The following is a 19785-nucleotide window of genomic DNA, read 5'->3' on the forward strand; positions in this document are numbered from 1 at the left end:
TAATCGTCAAAATGACAAATGTGGACAATTATCAAAGCTTACATTACAATTCTGACAGCTTGAGTTCACATGAATTTTCAAAAGAATATAAAAAGCTGTGAAAGTGCTTTAAGCGTTTAAAACATGCGAGTAAAGAATGGAATCAGTAACATGTGAGCCCAGTGAAGTGCATCAAACAAGACAAGCGTGCTAAAGAGAGCCACTCATCCACATCACGGCGTGTCTGCGCCTTAACCTTTGAGGCTCTGTGGGCAGTAATGCTATCATCCCCCAGGTAGTGGGCTCCCAATCTCAGTGTCGGTGTTTCTGACAGATCGGCCTGCGAACCCCTCACAGCCGGACCACAGTCACAGTACAGACATGTTTGGATAATGCAGTCATGCTTCCTCTCTGCTGCCTGTCACTCCTTCTGTTATCAGAAAGAGTTTTTTTTCCTCTCTAGATTTCTCACTCACTTCCTGTTTACGGACCACCAGTGGGTGGCACCAGCTGTGGCCACTGCCAAACTCCATGCTGAGTTTCAGTCCCCAGTTTACTTTTACACGTTCTACCACCACTGCCAAACCGAGACGCGGCCCGAGTGGGCCGACGCCGCGCACGGAGACGAGATACCTTACGTGTTCGGCGTACTGATGATCGGTGCCACGGACCTGCTCCCGTGCAACTTCTCCAAGAACGATGTGATGCTGAGCGCTGTGGTCATGACTTACTGGACTAACTTCGCAAAGACTGGGTAGGCCTCATGTCACAGTAGTGTAAACTGTACACGTTACTGTATGTTCACTGATAGCCTTCTAGTCATGTTGAATACTTGAATCTAGGTTGCTAGTTTAATTCCCGTGTGGCTTTGAAGAATTGAACATACTGGTTCACCAAAAGCATCCAGATCCCAGAGCAGCCGGTTGGTCTTAGATAGTTTAAAGGTTGCACAGAGAATGGGCCTCCTGTCTGTATTCAGTGTATTGATGCCACATGTTACTTATAATGGAGACTGAATATAACTTTGAACTGAAACGTTTAACCTTTATGCTCCACCAGGGACCCCAACCTGCCCGTCCCTCAGGACACCGAGTTCATTCATACCAAGCCCAACCGCTTCGAGGAGGTCATCTGGACCAAGTTCAACTGGAAGGACAAGCAGTACCTTCACATCGGTTTGAAACCTCGTGTCAGAGACAACTACAGAGCTAACAAAGTGGCCTTTTGGCTGGAATTAGTCCCTCATCTTCACAGCCTGCACGACGTGCTCTTTCCCACCACTACGCGCTCCCCCGCAGGCCGTGACCCCGGCACCATGAGGCCCAGAAACAACGTTCCTCGAACCACTCGTCATCCTTACCCTACCTTCCCGTCAGATCCTGAGCCCGAGGGCTCAGAGCGCCCGCCCCAGGACCTCTTTCCCAGACACACCCGCGACTACTCCACCGAACTGAGCGTGACAGTTGCAGTTGGAGCGTCGCTCTTCTTCCTCAACATCCTGGCCTTCGCCGCCCTTTACTACAAGCGTGACAAGCAGCACGAGATGCGCCGGCACCGGCTGTCCCCTCAGCGGGGCGGCCCCGCCAACGACCTGGCTCACAGCCAGGAGGAGGAGATCATGTCCCTGCAGATGAAGGACTGGGAGCACGACGCTCACCACGACATGGAGCCCCTGCGACCCCACGACATCCTGCGGCCCGCCTGCCCTCCCGACTACACCCTGGCGCTGCGCCGCGCCCCCGACAACGTGCCGCTGATGACGTCATACACCATCACCGTGATCCCCAGCACCATCACCAGCATGCAGCCTCTTCACACCTTCAACACATTCCCCTCCACCGGCCACAACAACACCCTGCCCCACCCCCACTCCACCACCAGGGTATAGTAGGGACAGGCCCGACACAGCGCCACCTAGGGACCAGGAACACTGGCTCTGCTTCCGCTCTGGAAGGGAGGCCTCTAGACGTGGGCCTTCGTTCTGTCCTCTTATTCTCTTCTTTCTCCAAAAGCAACTACACCTGCTGCGTCATGTGCTGTGAAACTTGGCAGCTCCCTCCACTGGTGGCATGTGGAGGTGCAACTGAAGTGTCCAGCAGCAGATGAGCAGTTTGGGGTGGGTGACTCAGATCTTTCAAAGATACTGTTTTCAAAGACGGTCTGCTGTTTCCAGGCTCAAGACCTCCAACATTTGTCAAAGGGACGAATGCTCTCTCGCTCCTCGCTGTTTTCTCTTTTTTACGTTGGCGTCATCTCTTTTTCCATCTCCTGTGTGTTATGTGCACATTATGCTTCTCTTTTCTACATCCGTGTTTTATTACTGCTCTCTTCCTCTCATTTGACACGCCTCCCTCCTGCTCTTCTCTAAAAATTCCCGATCTGCTGAGCAGTCTGGAGGGGGAGGCGTACACTAAACATATAACTATGAAAACACTGATATCTTTCATTCGACCAGCATTTTTAGGTGCCAAGTAAGTACTGCTGTGTTTCATTTCTCATCGAGGGAGAAGAAAAACGAAAGAAAAATAGAGTTTCGCTATTTACCGTCAACTAACAGAGTTCTGTCATGTTCTCATGACAAAGTGCCAAACTGGCCTCAGTCGTGATTTTCTTTCTTCCATCTTCTCTCTTTTTGTTGTTTTGTTTGAAGCATTTGTTAAATTGTTGTTTTTTATTGTGTGGAAAGAATTTTTCTGAAAATATAGATATAGAGAAATGATATTATATATAGTTCTATATAAAATGTGTACAAAGGAGAAAGTATATAAAAGGGTTTTCTCAGTGGGGGATCTATGCATGAATTATTTTTAAAGACGCGGGGAAAAGGACACTGTACCTGTCGATGCACGTTTCCCAAAATCTAAACGAGTCATATCGCTCCATGTTTGCTACTTTTGGTTTTTGGTTTTCTCCCGCAGAGTAAGAGCATCGCAGGAGCATCGCAGGAGCATCGCAGGAGCATCGCAGGAGCATTGCAGGAGCTCCTGAAGTCAAACGACGCCTCCCAGCACTCATTTATTAAAACGGAGTCGATGCCAAAAGTCTTAAACGTTAGAATCAAAGCAACAGCTGTGAACTCAGTCATGGTGTCATGTGCAGCCTCCATCTTACTGTCACTACTTTTTCATTTTAGGGTACGTGAGGTAAAGCGTCCGTCGATGTAGCTTGATTGTACAAAATTATTTTTCTACGTTATTAACAAAACAGAGCAGAGACTGATGCTGCTCCTGTCTGACCCCCTTATGTCTGCCACATGTGTATTCTGACTTCATATCATCACTGCTCCCTCCCTCCTCCTCTCTCCATCCTACACCGCCTTTGTTATTTAACACCGACCCCCCCCAAACTGATAATCAGACAAATTCCCAAACAGCTGACTTCACTGTGTCGACACCGTTCCTGACTATTTCTGACCTCAGTTCAGCTCTGCTATTATCCTCACATTAAGGGTTCGTTCACCTGCCTGCAGATGATCTGTGAGCTCGTCGGTTGTAAATTAAACTCTAAGCACACTGAGGGTAACCGGGAGGCGTTCAGGGCCTGCAGTGCAGAGCTGCAACATGAAAAAAAGGGATGGGGGCTCAGATCTCCTGAACAGGGTGGAAACAACACGGTGGGTTTGTGCTGTTTGTGATTCCTGCTCCGTCACTCTGGTGGAGACGACTGCAGCTCAGCAGCGCTCCCTGCTGACCCTCTGATGAAGATGTCAACAGTATGTAAACTGAGCTGATGTGCTGCTGTTTGAGCCCACGTGGTAGCGTACGTCCAGTATGGGAGAACTTAGTCACCGGTGCTGTCTTTGCTTGTGCTCTAGCTTTAGCCTGTTTGATTGTTTGTTTTCTATTTTATTACTGCCTAAAAGGGGAGGTGGGGGAAACACATGCCTGACTTCTCCTGTCAGAGGTTTTGTAAGCTCAGTGGAAGGGAAACGTGCACAAAGTAAATCATAAAACAACTGAGTGGGGCTGTGCTGCAGGTGGATCAGTGCTGTGGACAGTAGCTGTGGAAAAGAGACTGGACAAAGACTCTCAGCCTTAAATACAGGACAGAGGATGATCCGATCATCTTTCAGCTAACAGTGTCGAGCAGAAGGACGGCCGGCTGATGCGTCCGTACGAACCCTTTTGTACTCACTCCTGTGTATAAGGAGGTGGCGAGGGGTTGTGTAGTTAACCTCAGTGATAGGTTTGTAGCATAAACCTATTCGTTGGAACGTTAAGGACAATTTAATTACATAGCAAAGCAAGACACGAGTAGGCAAAGTTCTTCATGTTTCCCGTGCACGGGAGAGAACCGGACAAACGCCGTTCCTTCGCTTCACCCCAGTTGCTCTCGTCCGCTCCCCCGTAACACTGCTCTTTTATTGAGGTTACATGAATATACATATGACGTTCATTAACATATGACGTCTACATACAAACAAAGAGTACGTTGCCTGTGTGTGTGTGTGTGTGTGTGTGTGTGTGTGTGTGTGTGTGTGGTGGGGGGGGTCAGAGTGTGACCCCATAAAGACTTCCCTAAACCTGCTGGTCTGGAAGTCCAGCAGTTCATCTAAACAAAAGGCACTTAGCCTAAATCAGATATAGATACATTTATCCTAAATGAACAGAGGGAGTGACTTTAAGTCTGATTTCAGACTATGTCAGTATTAGTTAAGCCAAGAGTCGGGCAAAAGCTTTATGGCCCGGAAAGTTCTAATTCCCACAACATATTGTTGGATTAGTAAGCAAAACTTTTCTGTGATGAAGATTTTTGGGGTTGTTGTTTTAGTGATGGGTTCATTCTGTCAGTTAGCTTTGGCTTGTTTTCTTATTTCAATAGAGGGAGTTTTACTAAACATGGACATGTCGAGGAGCGGCTCATTATTTCTGTAACAGTGCACTTAGAGAAAACTGTCAGGTGTCGCCCCCTTTGGTGATGATGTTTTGTGCTCTGATGAGCTAATAATCAGCTCTCTTTTCCTCCTTCTTTGTTCTAAGCAGGCCTGCAAGATTGAATTAACAGCGCTGTAAAACATTGTTGTGAGAGCAAATATAAGGTGAGCTTTTCCAGATTACAATGGGCTGAGGAAAAGGTCACCTGTGGGAACCTGCGAGTTCCTGTCTAAAGGATTGCAGCGAGTCAATCCAGTCCAAGATCATAAAGAACTCTTTTTCTAAAAACAAAAGAAACAACAAATAAATGAGCTCATATTGATGAGGGTGGAGACTCTGATGCTTTGCGCGTGAGGCTCCACTTGTCTGCTGTGCAGCCGTGACAAAGACTGGACCAGCGTTAGGATGAGTAGATGTTGACAAACAATTCACGACGCCGGTAAGAAAAAGGTGGATGCTTTGCTTTGCTTTTGGCAGGAGCACAAGAGAGAGAGAGGGAGACCGAAAGGTTCACATGAGAGTGGAGCTGCAGACTCCACCCTTGGGCGGCTAATTTTGGGTTGCTGATGTTTGCTTTAAGAAAATGTTGTTTTATTGACTGGGTTTAGATGATGGTGTCACATTATATTGTTGGGAAAATGCCAAATGCTGAAGGGGAGAAAATGTTTGATATTACTGATGTTACCATTAACCAAAGCAGGCCACTGTAGAAGTCAACGACATTTTATAGAAGGAAAACAGAACCAAAGCCAAATGTAGGAGTTATATAGGGGATTGGTGGACTTGTCACATTCCAAATCCAGTTATGGAACAACAAACACTGGTCCAAGGGAAAGGGCAGGTGATACGAGGTGGTGCTGGAGGGAAACGAGCAAAGTAAAGACAGCAAACCTATTTTGGTTCGATTTGATAAAGTCAAATTAAAAGAAGTACCATGACACTCAGAGGATCAACGTGAAACTAAAACATACGCACATTTTGTATGAAGCACATGACTGATAACTGTTGTGTTTTAAGTTTAGTTTCTTATAGCACAGAGTGGATCACAGTGAGGGAAGGACAGGGGGGGAACTGAGTTTAAATGTGAAGTTGATGCTAATATACAGGTTTTGTTTCTAGGTCGTTCTGGGGATGCAGGCTCTGGGTGGAGCCAGGAGCTGAAAAGATCGAACATGATAATTAAACTGATTTTATTATTTAAACACAGGTTTGCAGGCCCGGAGCAAATATACTCGAGAGGAGAATCGCTGAGGTTTTCTGAGAAATGATCTGATGAACCTTTTTCTTTTAATTTTCTAGTTGTGCTTTTGTTTGACACATGAAGATGTGTCAAAAGGGGGAGTTTTAGGTCTAATTTGAAACAATGGATTATATGATCGATGATGCAATTCTACACTGCAATCATCGAGTCCATCCTCACCTCCTCCATCACCGTGTGGTACGCTGGAGCCACTATCAGGGACAAACAGAGACTGCAGCATGTTGTGCGCTCTGCTGAGAAGGTGATTGGCTGCAGACTCCCATCTCTGCAGGACCTGTACGCCTCCAGGACACTGGGGCGTGCAGCTCAGTCACAGCTGACCCTTCTCACCCTGGACACAGTCTGTTTGACCTGCTCCCCTCAGGCAGGAGGCTCCGGTCCATTCGCACCAGAACCTCTCGCCATAAGAACAGTTTCTTCCCCTCTGCTGTTGGACACATGAACAATAACCGTATGACTGTTCCCACCACTACCACGTGACCCTACGCTGTGTTCACTGCATCATTCCATGTTTGGCCCTGATCACCACCTGCACTCATGTATATATCTATCTACTTAGCACTTTTAATCCTTATTTTTATTTTTATTTAAGTGTTATATGACAGTATGTTTGCACTGAAGCACCGCAGCAATTTCCTAATGTTGTAAACCTGCTCAACATTTGGCAATAAAACCGTTTTTGATTCTGATTACTGTCAGCATTTTAATCGCTAGTTTAAAGGCTGCAGCTGTTGCTCTAACATAAATGTAACAGGCCTCAGTGCTGGTTCTAATAGTCTGAGCTGCTTCCAGCTTTATTTGTGAAGAGCACAGCAGCTTACAAAACACGTAGCTAGCTCGTACAGCTGCGACGTTAAACTTTCATGAGCTAAGATGACCTTAAAATAACGGGGCTACGTGTGGTGATGCTAGCGTTAGCCACGTTAGCGCGTTAACTTCACAGGTGGTCAGACTGAGTAAACAGGCACTAAGTCAGAGGTTGGGCTCTCCGTTTCGCTGCAGGATCCCTTCATTCATGCAATTTATGCAGTTTATTAAAGTGCAATTGGAAAAAGGATTTTGAAATGCAGTTTTTAAAAACATTTCAAAAATCAGTTTATTAAATGGGAATTCAAAAATGAATTTACAAATGCAGAATTTATTCTATAATTCATTACTTAAGCACAGAATTCTTTATTTCGATGCGCGTGGCTCTTGTGGTCCTCCATACAGGAGTGAGAACGTGTTGGCATTTGGGTCCTCCTTCCCCTCATCATAGTCTGCCACGCAGGCCGTGACAGAAAAGCCCACTAAAAGAACGCCCACCAGACCAAAGCAATGGTTTTGACTTGATCAGCATTAACCCCGCCCCCTGACTTTGATGGGTGAAGCTGACAAGGCAAGGCAAGGCAAGGCAAGTTTATTTGTATAGCACAATTCAACAACAAGGTGATTCAAAGTGCTTTACAGAGACATTAGAAACAAGAACAAATAAAAAGCATGATTTAAAATTGATTAAAACAAGCAAATAAACTAACTAACTAATTAACAAACAAACAAACAAACAAAACAGTATATAAAATCAAAACAGATAAAATCAGAACAGTAGATAAAATCAGTAGTTAAATGTAAGTTTTGAAATTTAAGCTTAAAGTGTGGATTTGGTGCTTTATTCAAATGCAGCTGAGAACAGGTGAGTCTTCAACCTGGATTTAAATAAACTGAGTGTTTCAGCTGATCTGAGGCTTTCTGGGAGTTTGTTCCAGATATAAGGAGCATAAAAGCTGAATGCAGCTTCTCCGTGTCTGGTTCTGACTCTGGGAACTGATAAAAGACCGGATCCAGATGACCTGAGGGATCTGGAAGGTTCATACTGGGTCAGGAGGTCATTGATGTATTTTGGTCCTAAACCATTCAGAGCTTTATGGGCCAGCATCAGAACTTTAAAGTCTATCCTCTGACGGACAGGCAGCCAGTGTAAGGACCTCAGAGCTGGACTGATGTGGTCCACTTTTTTGGTCTTAGTGAGGACTCGAGCAGCAGAGTTCTGAATGAGCTGTAGTTGTCTGACTGATTTTTTAGGTAGACCTGTAAAGATGCTGTTACAGTAATCAAGCCTACTAAAGATGAATGCATGGACTAGTTTTTCCAGGTCCTGTTGAGACATCAGATCTTTTATCCTTGATATATTCTTGAGGTGATAGTAAGCTGACTTTGTTATTGTCTTAATGTGTTTTTCTAAGTTTAGGTCTGCATCCATCACTACACCCAAATTTCTCGCCTGGTTTGTGGTTTTTAGATGTATAGATTGAAGTTCTCTGGTGACCTGTAATCGTTTTTCTTTGGCGCCAAAGACTATTACCTCAGTTTTGTTTTTGTTTAGCTGGAGAAAATTGTGGCACAACCAGTCATTGATTTCCTCAATGCATTTACCAAGAGCCTGTACAGGGCCTCCGACAAATAAAATGTATTTATGAACAGCGATGCAGGGCCAGGAGTAGCAACGTGAATTAAATAAATACATCATTAAATAATTCATTAAATGTGTCAGTAAAATAATCAAAATAGAAAACAAACCAATAATTGATTAAATATGTAATTAACTAATTTGAATTGTATATAAACAAATATTGAAAAATTTTAAATGAAATTAATGGATAATTCATTATTAATATATATCTTTAATTGATTATGTAGATTTTTTAAATTAATTACTGAAATAGTTCATTCATTAGTGATGCATTTATTTAATGCAACCATAAAATTATTGCTAGTTTAAGTAAAATCAATTTAAGACATCAATATTAAAGGTTAACTTATGATAATGAATACATGCAACTATAACTGATGACATAAAAATGAGGATTTCTTAAGCTGAAGCCAAAGTGCTGACTCATTTGTCATGTTACTCTCAAATGTTTTCCCTAATAACAAGAACATAATTACACTTTAGCCACAAGAGGGCAGCAGCATTAATATAAGTCACATGTATATAAAGGTACAGTGATTATATTACAGTGATTTTGACAAAAACAAAACAGTTGATGGCAGTGTGTTTTTCCATGACAGAATAATTACGCACACCCCACTTTGCAGTTATTTATTTGTAAAAAATGTTTGGAATCATGTATGATTTCCGTTCCACTTTGTGTTGGTCTTTCACGTGGAATTCCAATAAAACTGATTCATGTTTGTGCTGTAATGTGACAAAATGTGGGAAAGTTCAAGGGGGCCAACACTCGGACCGGCGGCTGCCCCGGGTCTCTGCTCCTCCTGCCTCCCCTTTCCCTCATCCACCTGCTGCCTCTGTGGAAGCTCCGCCATAGCCACCACCAAACAACTGAGTTATTTCTACACATCGACCAGCATCCGGCCAATCCACCACCTTCCATCGTTTATACCGTTACAAAAAAAAAAAAATCATAAAAAAACATCATTGGCCCAGAAAAACGAAAAATCACCATCAGTATGCCCGATGGCCAGTCCAGCTATGGTCGTGCCATCAGTTAACCCTTCACGTGGCAGCTGTGACACGCGTGCCCAGGGTTGCCGACCCCTGCTCTAAAGCATCTGATTTGGATTCCTGAGATCAAATATATTTTCCTTTGGCTTTGTTTTCTTCCCATTTGTGGCTTTAATGTAGTGTTACATCCTGTTTGTTTGCTTCCATCTGTATACATGTCCAGATTCACTGTTATGTTTCTATTCTTACATTGCTGTGTGATCACTGTTCCCTCTGCTGACTGATGTGACCTTTTGTATCTCACACTGATACTTGTCATATTTGTATCTGCGCCTAAAAGATAAAAAGTTTTCCATGCTAAAACACAGCTCCACCTCCTGCAGTTCTCCCTCTGAACCACTAGATGTCTCTGTTATCTAAATGAAGACGTGCAGCACAGCAACCACAGCAGCGCTCAGATCACACGTGTCCTGTTATTATGTATAAAAGCATGAAACAGGTGAGACAGGTGGGATCAATATTAATGTTGTGGAAATATATGAAAAAGCAACAGAAGAGTGAAAACATTTCCTGTTTCTAGAAAGATCTTTCAGCTCACAGCTGCTCACAGACTGTATTTACAAGTGACAAACTGCAACTCTACAGTACATCTACAGTATATATCAAATATATTCTGTATTCAAATCTATTGAGTGATGTTTGAAAGTCTTTCCAGGTGAGTTTGATCCAGGAGGGTCTGAAGCCAGAGTCAGACAGAGACTGTGCAGAGACTGTAGAAGGACAGAGCAGCAGCAGAGCAGTCCAGATACACTGATGATCCTCTGTCAGATCCAGAGGGACACACAGGGATGATGCTGGACTCTACATTGTGTCTGACAGTGGAGCTGTTCTCAGAGCAGTTCACTCTGCAGCACTGACAGTCATCTGCACTTCTTCTCATTCCTCTGTCAGTCACTGCTGGATGAAGCTCTCCTCTCCACCTCCCAGTAACATGGCCCAGTCAGAGCGTCTCTACACACAAGCTGCTGCTGCTTCAACCTCTCTGGATCATCAGGACACAGCTCCTCCTCTCTCAGCACACACACCGTCCTGTTTACCATCATAGCCTCCACCTGCAGAGAGAAGAAGGAAGAGCAGAGGAGATAAACGAGTGTTTCCAGAGACTCTTCATCAGCTGTCAGTCAGTGATGCAGCACATCCAGTATAAAGAGCAGCAGGGACTTCAGTGCTGGGACTGTACTAGGACTCATTGTTGCTTCACTTTTTCTAATCTTTGGATTTTTATTGAAGTTGATGAAAATGTTTTTCCCTCCTAGTTTGAGTTTGGACTTTCATTCATTAGAAGAACCTTGGTGTGTCCACTCTGAGCTCTGTAGGAACCCCAACAACAAGCCCAACAATCCAGATGGACGGTTCCAGCTGTTAACTGGAGGAATTCCATCCAAACATCTGCTCTCACTAAATTCTTCCTCACCTACAGACTGTGTTCTTCACTGCTTTAAACTTGGAAACGAATGCAGTCATTGGTCTGCGTGCTGCTTTGTTCAGAGAGCTGATTGGCTGTTGACAGCGTTTGATCAGAGCGTGTCAGCCGTTACCATGGTGACCATAAAGGTCAGAAACAGGAAGTGTTTGTGTCCAATCCTGAAGCCTGTCACCATTCTCCTCTCACAGCTTCACTGAGAAGCTGCAGCTTTACAGGAAACACTGGATCTTTGCTTCATACTGACTGTGTTTAGTACAATACTGCTGACAGCACCACCCACTCACTCCATCACTCTACTTACAGCAGAGTCTTCAGTCTGTAGTCTGGACTCTGCTGAAGATCAGACAGCTGCTTCACATCTGGATCCTTCAGGTTGTTTCCGTACAGGTGCAGCTCTCTCAGATGGGAGGGGTTGGACTTCAGTGCTGCTGCCAGATAATCACAGCTGATCTTTGACAAACCACAGCTCCTCAATCTGTATAAAGAATGAAAGATGTAAGTTTATTAGACAAAGTGTGAGCTTGAAATCATTCAGTGTTTCATCATCTGTTCAGAGCTGAAGAAGGTTCAGAATGTAGAAGTTTAGAAAATGGAAACTCCAAACAGCTGAAGCCAACAGGAAGCAGCTTCAAACAGGAAACTGTGCAGAGTTTCAGACTATATGTCCTGATGCAGCCAGTTGGATTTTGGAGATTTGAATCTCTGTTCTGTGACTAAGTCCTTGAATCATTTCTTCCAGTTGGTCCAACAAGACAGACTAAGTGTTGGACATGTGTTGTGGCTCCATTAGGGGAGCTTCTAAATGTGATGTGATGGCCCCTCTGGGTCTGTCAGGTCACAGCACTGAAGAGAGCTCAAACTGGGCACACAGTTGTTCCAGTCTGGACCAAAGACTATATACTGGGACTGAGGGACTGCTTTGACTGCTCCCACTGGGACTTTTTAAAGGCTCATGTTCTCACTTAGATCATCGATTTCTACTTACATTTCTTTCTGGGAAAAATGGGGATTACTTTGGAAACAGGAAGTATTTTCCCCAATAAGCAGCCCTGGATTAGTAAATCACTCCAACATGTTCTCAGGCAGAAGAAGCTGTCTTGTTATGAGGGAGAGAAGAAAAAGATTGAGGCACAGAAACTTGTTGAAAGAGAGATAAAGCAGCTAAAATCAGGTGTAAAAGTAAAGCAGAGGATGAGCTGAATAAAGGACACTCAAGGCTGGCTTGGAAAGGAATGAAGTCCATGGTGGGGATGCAGAACAAGGAGCAAAGATGAATGTGATGCTGAATCAGCAGAAGACTTGGACTCATTGGATTCCAGCTTTGATATCATTGATTTCAATGAAGAGCTTTGTGATTGTAGCAAAGGGCTGGTAGCTCTGAGAGTCCCACTGATGAGGTGTTTGTGTGGAAATCTCTTAGTGGGACCAAAGAGAGAAAAAGCCCTGGTCCTGATGCTGTGGGAGGGAAATGATTGAAGTGTGCTGTGAGGAACTGACTGGGAGGTTTTCACACATTTTCCAGTCCTCCTTGGAACAACAGGAAGTTCCCAGCACATGGAAACAAAGGTTAAGTGTCCTATGGCACTCAGTGATGATGGTGCTGTGGCCCCACCACCTCCACCTCTTTGTAAAGGAACTAACTGTAATCTGAAGCTTCAAATGGAACTAAGACTTCCTCCACTAGGTGGCAGTGTCTGATGAGAAAGTGTTAGTGGAGCTGGCCTGGAGTCAGAAACAGGAAGATGCAGGATTTGGGCTGAAATGGGGAAAAGTGGTTCGCACTAGTGCCTTAAAGCAAGAAGGTTGTAGGTTGAAGCTTGTTGGCCTTTCTGTGGAGGTTGGATGTTCTCCCACAGTCCAATGAAATGCTGCTTAGGTTCATTGGTGCTTCTAAATTGGCTGTAGGTGTGGATGTGAGAGAGTGCTTCTCTGTCTCTCTCTGTTGGCCCTGTGATGGACTGCTCACCTGTGCAGGTGGACCACGCCTCTTGCCCTATGACAGCTAGGGCACAGGCTGCAGCCCTGTGAGCCTAAGCTGAATAAACAGTTAGCAAAAATGATCCATAGATGGCCTGAAATCCCCCAGTTAGCAGTTTGGTAGATAGCTATGACATGCTAATCCCATCCAGCAGCTGTATTCTACCTGTAAGCTGATCCCTGCTGAGCCAAAGCACTTTTTCATATACAAATTACAACCTTTAATAGAAACCTATTGGTCAGCATCTTATTAGCCTGCTGTTAGCTTAATTCCACAGAAAACTGAGAGAAACTAACAGAGTTGATAAAGAATAAAGAGAAATGTGCTGATTTAAAGCCTTTGAAGTGCTTCAGATGATCTCTGTCCACTTCTGTCCACTCATTCATTCATGTAAGCTTTCTAATGCAGCTTTGATCTTCACAGTCTGCTTCATGAAACTCATTCTAACCCTGAATGTCAGAGTGTTCCTCCTTCTCTTTCCCATCATTCATGCTGGCAGTGGAGGAGATTTGGATGTTGGACTGTGTTTTGGATGATGTGTGTATGTTTGTGTTGGACTGCTGTCTGTAAAGCAAACGCACATTTTGCTTTGGATTTCAGTGTCAGACAGACTTTAAGGTGGAATGAAGAGTTGGAGAGTTTCACAGTGAATTATCCAGTGGAGGATTTTTCTTCTTCTTTGAAGGTTTGAAATGTGAACATTGTTCTGCTGCAGTCAATGGACTAAACCAGAGAAGAAGAAAACAGACTTTACCATGAAGATCCTCAGTGTGGATCAGTATAATATCAGCCTGATGTCTGCAGTTTAGTGTCAGCACAACTTTCACATCATATTCATCTCAGCACAACTAAAACATGCTGACTGACCCCAGAGTTTCAAGTCCACATCCTGGACTCTCCAGGAAACCACACAGATGCTTCACTCCTGAATCCTGCAGCTTGTTGTTGGAGCTCAGGTCCAGCTGTCTCAGATGGGAGGGGTTGGACTTCAGTGCTGCTGCCAGATAATCACAGCTGATCTCTGACAAACCACAGTCGATCAATCTGTATAAAGAATGAAAGATGTAAGTTTATTAGACAAAGTGTGAGCTTGAAATCATTCAGTGTTTCATCATCTGTTCAGAGCTGAAGAAGGTTCAGAATGTAGAAGTTTAGAAAATGGAAACTCCAAACAGCTGAAGCCAACAGGAAGCAGCTTCAAACAAACACAACAAGAGAAAAAACTCTGAATGTTTCACATTAAAGTCGTACATTTATCATAAAAACAGGACAAAGACTTGAAAAAGTCGTGTTTTTCCTTCCAGGAACCACAAGGCTTCACTTTTAAAGGTGAAGTGTGAAAGAAATGGACATATTTGAAGTCCAACACCTTTTTCCAGTCACATTATTAAAGCAGACAAACTACAAGCTCATTTTCATTCCAACAAGTCATCTTCTGACCTGGACTAACAACACTGGTCTCTATGTGCAGCTGGCTGTGAGAGCAGTGCTCAGGGAGCGTCTACAAAGTGCAACACTGAAAGAACATCACACACTAGCTTTGTCCCAAAACGTTGGCTGCATCCTTCGGAGGACCCGGTATTCGCGGTCTACGTGGGCCGGGTCCTTCAAAGACCGAAAAGGCTGGAAGTGCGAGGCTGTGAAATGGGACGGTCTAGCCTTCAGATTTGCGTCACTGCTGTCTCGGTGGAGTTTAATAAACTCGGCCGTCTGCTCCTTGCTATCTAAAATATAACAGGACACTGGCGTAAATTCTCGACCGTCTCACACTTCTGTTTAATCAGTTTCCTGTTTAACGTTTATTCAGCAGTGTGAAAATCCCGGAGGAACTTTGATCTCAGCCAAACCGATTTACTCCGGAACAAATAAAACACAGAAAAAAGGCAAACAATTACATTTTTAAGTTATCCGAGTGACTTATATATCGTGTTTCACCTGAGTAGCGAAAGAGCGGGGTCTGAAAACGATGAAGCCGGGCGTCCGCTGCTCTCGCCGGCTGGAGTGACCATTGAACCCCCCGGCTTGCTAGCGAGCGGGTGGGTAACAGACGTCTCCGAAAACGTCGGCACACTTTTGCAAATATGCGATGTCTTGATAAACCGAGCAGATATTTGAAGTTTACACAGCTACTTTCTCACCTGAAAATATGTTAAAAGTTTATTTTGTGACCCAGAAAGATTAATAAGAGTAATTTGAAAACTTAGTAGCAGCCGCCATTGTTGGCAGCTGAAATTTGGCTGGGATATGAATTCTGGGAAATGGTGGGCCACGAAGGACACACCCGACGAATCCTTCAAATTCAGGGAAATGAAGGACGCATTTGTCGGGCACATTTGAAGGAGTCGACAAATACGGACAGCCTTCATCGCCTGGCTGTGATGTAATCGGCCTTCAAATGCAGCCTCTGGAGGATGCAGCCGACGTTTTGGGACACAGCTACTAATTTGCTTCCATCATCCAACCTGAAGAGGAAACAGAGACGCCTCCCCTTCAAAGTAAAAGCTGCTCCTTTTGGACACAGTATCAAAGAAAGTCTACAGTATAACATAGAAAAGACAGAACAAAGTTTTGGTTGTTTTTAAATTGTGCAGAAATGAAACTACACTAAGCTCAATTATGTGACAGACATTTCATCCCATGTCAGTTTGGCCTCATCCTGGGCCGGATTATCCAGCACACACTCTGACCACAGGTCCATGTTGAGCAGGATGAGCTGCTGGCTAATCTGGAGGCTGTAGCAGCAGCTCACAGTCACAGTGGGTTTCCACTCATGAAAAAGCTCTGGCTGCTTCATTTCTCATCTCATATCAGAGACTTTAAAGCTTCACTGAAGCTGTACTGTGATGCTTCCATATCCCAGTGAGGCCTCCATAATGATTTCAGCTGTTCTGTACACACACTGTGTGCCCTGTATGGCTCAAAGTCTCTGCAGCCTGTTTTTATCTGCTATCATCAGATCTTCATCATCCTCATTCACATCCCTCACACACTCTACAGCCTCATCAGCACTGACTTCATCTTCACTGACTGATGGAGCACAACATGAACCTGTGGAGGCTGAAACACTGTCCTGTCAAACATCTCCCCGTCACCACTCCACTTCTGTCAGCCTTTAAATGAACCCTGCTCAAGTCTGTCACTTCTGTTTGGAGCCAAAAGAGGTTAAAGATTATGCCACTACATTCTTGTCTAGAAAATATTAAAGTGTATTTGGTGACACACAAAAAAGGGTAAAAGTATAGTTTGGGTCCACACATGTCCAAACCCTGGTGTGTAGGCCTACTTAGTATTGAGAAAAGCCCACTAAAAGAACGCCCACCAGACCAAAGCAATGGTGTTGACTTGATCAGCATTAACCCCGCCCCCTGACTTTGATGGGTGAAGCTGACAAATAAAATGTATTTATGAACAGCGATGCAGGGCCAGGAGTAGCAACGTGAATTAAATAAATAGATCATTAAATAATTCATTAAATGTGTCAGTAAAATAATTAAAATAGAAAACAAACCAACAAAATATGTAATTAACTAATTTGAATTGTACATAAATACTTAATGAATTATTTTAAATGAAATTAACCGATAATTCATTGTGATTTTGTTTTGTGTTTTGATGAGCTAATAATCAGCTCTCTTTTTCTCATTGTTGTTCTAAGCCGCTTATCCAAAGGTAAGGCACTACCTGTTGAATTATTTCCAAAGTGTGCCAAATTGGACATTACAAATTAAAGTCTACTCACTGAAATTACTGGGGAATGTCTGCTTTGATTTTGATGAGAATCTCATGACAGTACTGAGGATTTAATGCAGTTGGACCGCTAAAGGATTTAATACGGTTGGACCGTGGAAAGCAGTTGGACTGCTGAGTGATTTTAGTATATTAGGGAATTTGGTTATTGTTTGGGGTGGAGCCCGTATTGGTTATAAGGTTGGACCTGCTTCAGTCTTACACTTTTTTGGCTGTTTTACTGTTGTTCCAAAGTATTATAAATTATTCAAGAACGTTTGTAAATGTCACTGTTTCCATTGGACCTGAGTGACGTACAAAGACAGAGAGGGAGAGAAAGGAGAGAGAGGATGGAGACAGCAAAGAGAGAGCAAACACAAACAGGTGAGAGTGGACAGGTGACCAAGGTCAGCAACCAATCAGAGAGCTTCTGTTTGACCCACAGTCACTGATGATGACTGCACATAACCAAGCAGTGTGTTACTCTGATATCAAATATGGATCCTGCTCTTATAATAATGATCATCAGATGATATTATTGTGTTATTTTGTAGCTGAATACGATGTTTGTGTGATTATCAGTGAAAGAAGCAGTGAGGAGGATGGAGAGAGAGAGAGGACAGAGGGTGAAGTTAGAAACACTAAAAGGATTTTTCATGGATTTCATGGATGATTTGAGTGATTTCCAGCAGGACACTTAAACATGTCAGTGGACGTCCTAAAGAACATATTCACTGATATGAAACGTGTCATTGAACAGGATTAATATCAGTGGAAACATGGTGGAAACAGCTGTGACTGCATGGATGTGACACACTTCAAATCTGGTCTCCACTCTTGGATTTGGGATCCATGGAGCTGCTGCTGAGTCTGTACAATAAAGGAATGGTGTGGAAGGTTGCAGCGTACGGACACAAACACTTTGTGGTTACAATCTGATTTTATTTTCAACATTAAACTACTAACCTACACTGATCAATGATGTTAATGATCACATCTGGACTCACCGAGCCTTTCTGCAGTTCCTCACAGCTGGAATCAGTCTCAGTCGTCCCTGCTTTGATGTTTTGTACTTCTGCAGGTCCAACTCATCCAGAACCTCCTCTGACATCTGCAGCAAGAAGGACAGAGCTGAGCACTGGATCTCAGAGAGTTCCTTCTTTGATCTGTTCTCTGACTTCAGGAACTCTTGGATCTCCTGAAATAATGAGAGGTGGTTCATCTCCATCAGACAGTGGAAGATGTTGATGCTTCTGTCAGGAGAGATTCCATCACTGTTCATCTCCTTCAGGTTGTTGATGACTCTCTGGATGGTTCCTGGACTGATCTCTGTCTGACCCAGCAGACCTACTAAGAGTCTCTGGTTGGACTCCAGACAGAGGCCATGAAGGAAGCGAACAAATAGGTCCAGGTGGCCATTTTTACTCTGGAGGGATTTCTCCATGGCTCTCCTCAGAAATACATCAAGTGATTGGAGATCATCGTCATCAAAAAGACTGGAAATCATCTTGATTAAAGATTTTGGTTTAAGGAAGTTCTTCAGCACCTTTGTCTTCCTGTTGGTGTGACAGTGGAACATGTAGACTGCAGCCAGAAACTCCTGAATGCTCAGATGAACAAAGCAGTAGACTGGTTTCTGGAAGATCACACACTCTCTTTTGAAGATCTCTGTACAAACTCCTGAGTACACCGAGGCCTCTGTCACATCCAGACCACACTGCTCCAGGTCTTCTTGGTAGAACATGATGTTTCCTTTCTCCAGATGTTCAAACGCCAGCCTCCCCAGCTTCAGAAGAACTTCCCTGTCAGCCTCCGTCAGCTCCTGTGGACTCGTCTCATGTCCCTCGTGGTACTTGTTCTTCTTCCTCTTTGTCTGAACCAGCAGGAAGTGTGAGTACATGTCAGTCAGGGTCTTGGGCAGCTCTCCTCTCTGCTCTGTAGTCAACATGTGCTCCAGAACTGTAGCAGTGATCCAGCAGAAGACTGGGATACTACACATGATGTGGAGGCTCCTGGATGTCTTCATGTGGGAGATGATTCTGCTGGACAGCTCTTCATCACTGAATCTCCTCCTGAAGTACTCCTCCTTCTGGGCGTCAGTGAAGCCTCGGACTTCTGTTAGCCTGTCAACACATGTAGGAGGGATCTGATTGGCTGCTGCAGGTCGGGAAGTTATCCAGACGAGAGCCGAGGGAAGCAGATTCCCCTGGATGAGGTTTGTCAGCAGCTGGCTGACTGATGACTTCTGTGTGACATCAGACAGCAGCTTCCTGTTGGTGAAATCCAATGAAAGTCTGCTTTCATCCAGGCCGTCAAAGATGAACAAAAGCTGAGAGACAGCCAGCTTCTCTGCTGTGACCTTCTGTAATGTTGGATGGAAAACATGGAGCAGCTCCAGAAGACTGTACTGCTCATCTCTGATCAGGTTCAGCTCCCTGAATGAAAGCAGAACCACCACACTGACATGTTGGTTCTCCAAGCCCTCTGCCCAGTCCAGAGTGAACTTCTGCACTGAGAAGGTTTTTCCAACACCAGCCACGCCGTTGGTCAGAACCACTCTGATGGGTCTCTGTTGGTCAGGTAAGGCTTTAAAGATGTCCTGGCACCTGATTGGAGCGTCATGGAGGGCGTCCATCTTGGAAGCTGTCTCCAGCTGCCTCACCTCATGTTGGGTATGAACCTCTTCACTCTGTCCCTCTGTGATGTAGAGCTCAGTGTAGATGGTGTTGAGGAGGGTTCTACTTCCTGTTTCATCACTTCCTTCAGTCACACGTTCACATCTCCTCCTCAGACTGATCTTATGTTCATCTAAAACCTCCTGCAGACCAACATCTGCTGAAAGAAAGAAAAACAACGAGACTAAAGAGAAAGAAAACTCTTCAATGTCTGAACAACACAAGAAGTCCAGTTTTCAGAAATGAGTCCATCAGCAGACAGATGTTCAGTCTTACTTTGTACACAGCTGCTCTGACTGGCTGTCTGCAGTCCAGCTCTGCTTCTGGATCTTTCTCCACACTGTGCAGAAGCTCTGATGGTGAC

The 19785-nt window shown here is 44.3% G+C and overlaps 1 protein-coding gene across 1 annotated transcript; it reads right to left on the minus strand.

Annotated features, from left to right (window-relative positions):
* Window positions 1–9358: 9358 nt before the first annotated feature.
* LOC146577762 (protein NLRC3-like) lies at window positions 9359–19556 on the minus strand. Its single transcript, XM_085268343.1, has 4 exons — window positions 17754–19556; window positions 13888–14064; window positions 11344–11517; window positions 9359–10668 (listed from the first exon to the last, which is right to left on the minus strand). Exons 1-4 carry the CDS (start codon window positions 19379–19381, stop codon window positions 10656–10658), a joined length of 1992 nt encoding a protein of 663 aa, XP_085124469.1. The 5' UTR covers window positions 19382–19556; the 3' UTR covers window positions 9359–10655.
* Between the last annotated feature and the right edge of the window lie 229 nt (window positions 19557–19785).

This window comes from Mchenga conophoros, linkage group LG3 (assembly GCF_057382185.1).
Source record: "Mchenga conophoros isolate Kocher_MC1m ecotype Shallow Benthic linkage group LG3, M_conophoros_male_GT1.1, whole genome shotgun sequence".
NCBI classification, from domain to species: Eukaryota; Metazoa; Chordata; class Actinopteri; order Cichliformes; family Cichlidae; genus Mchenga; species Mchenga conophoros.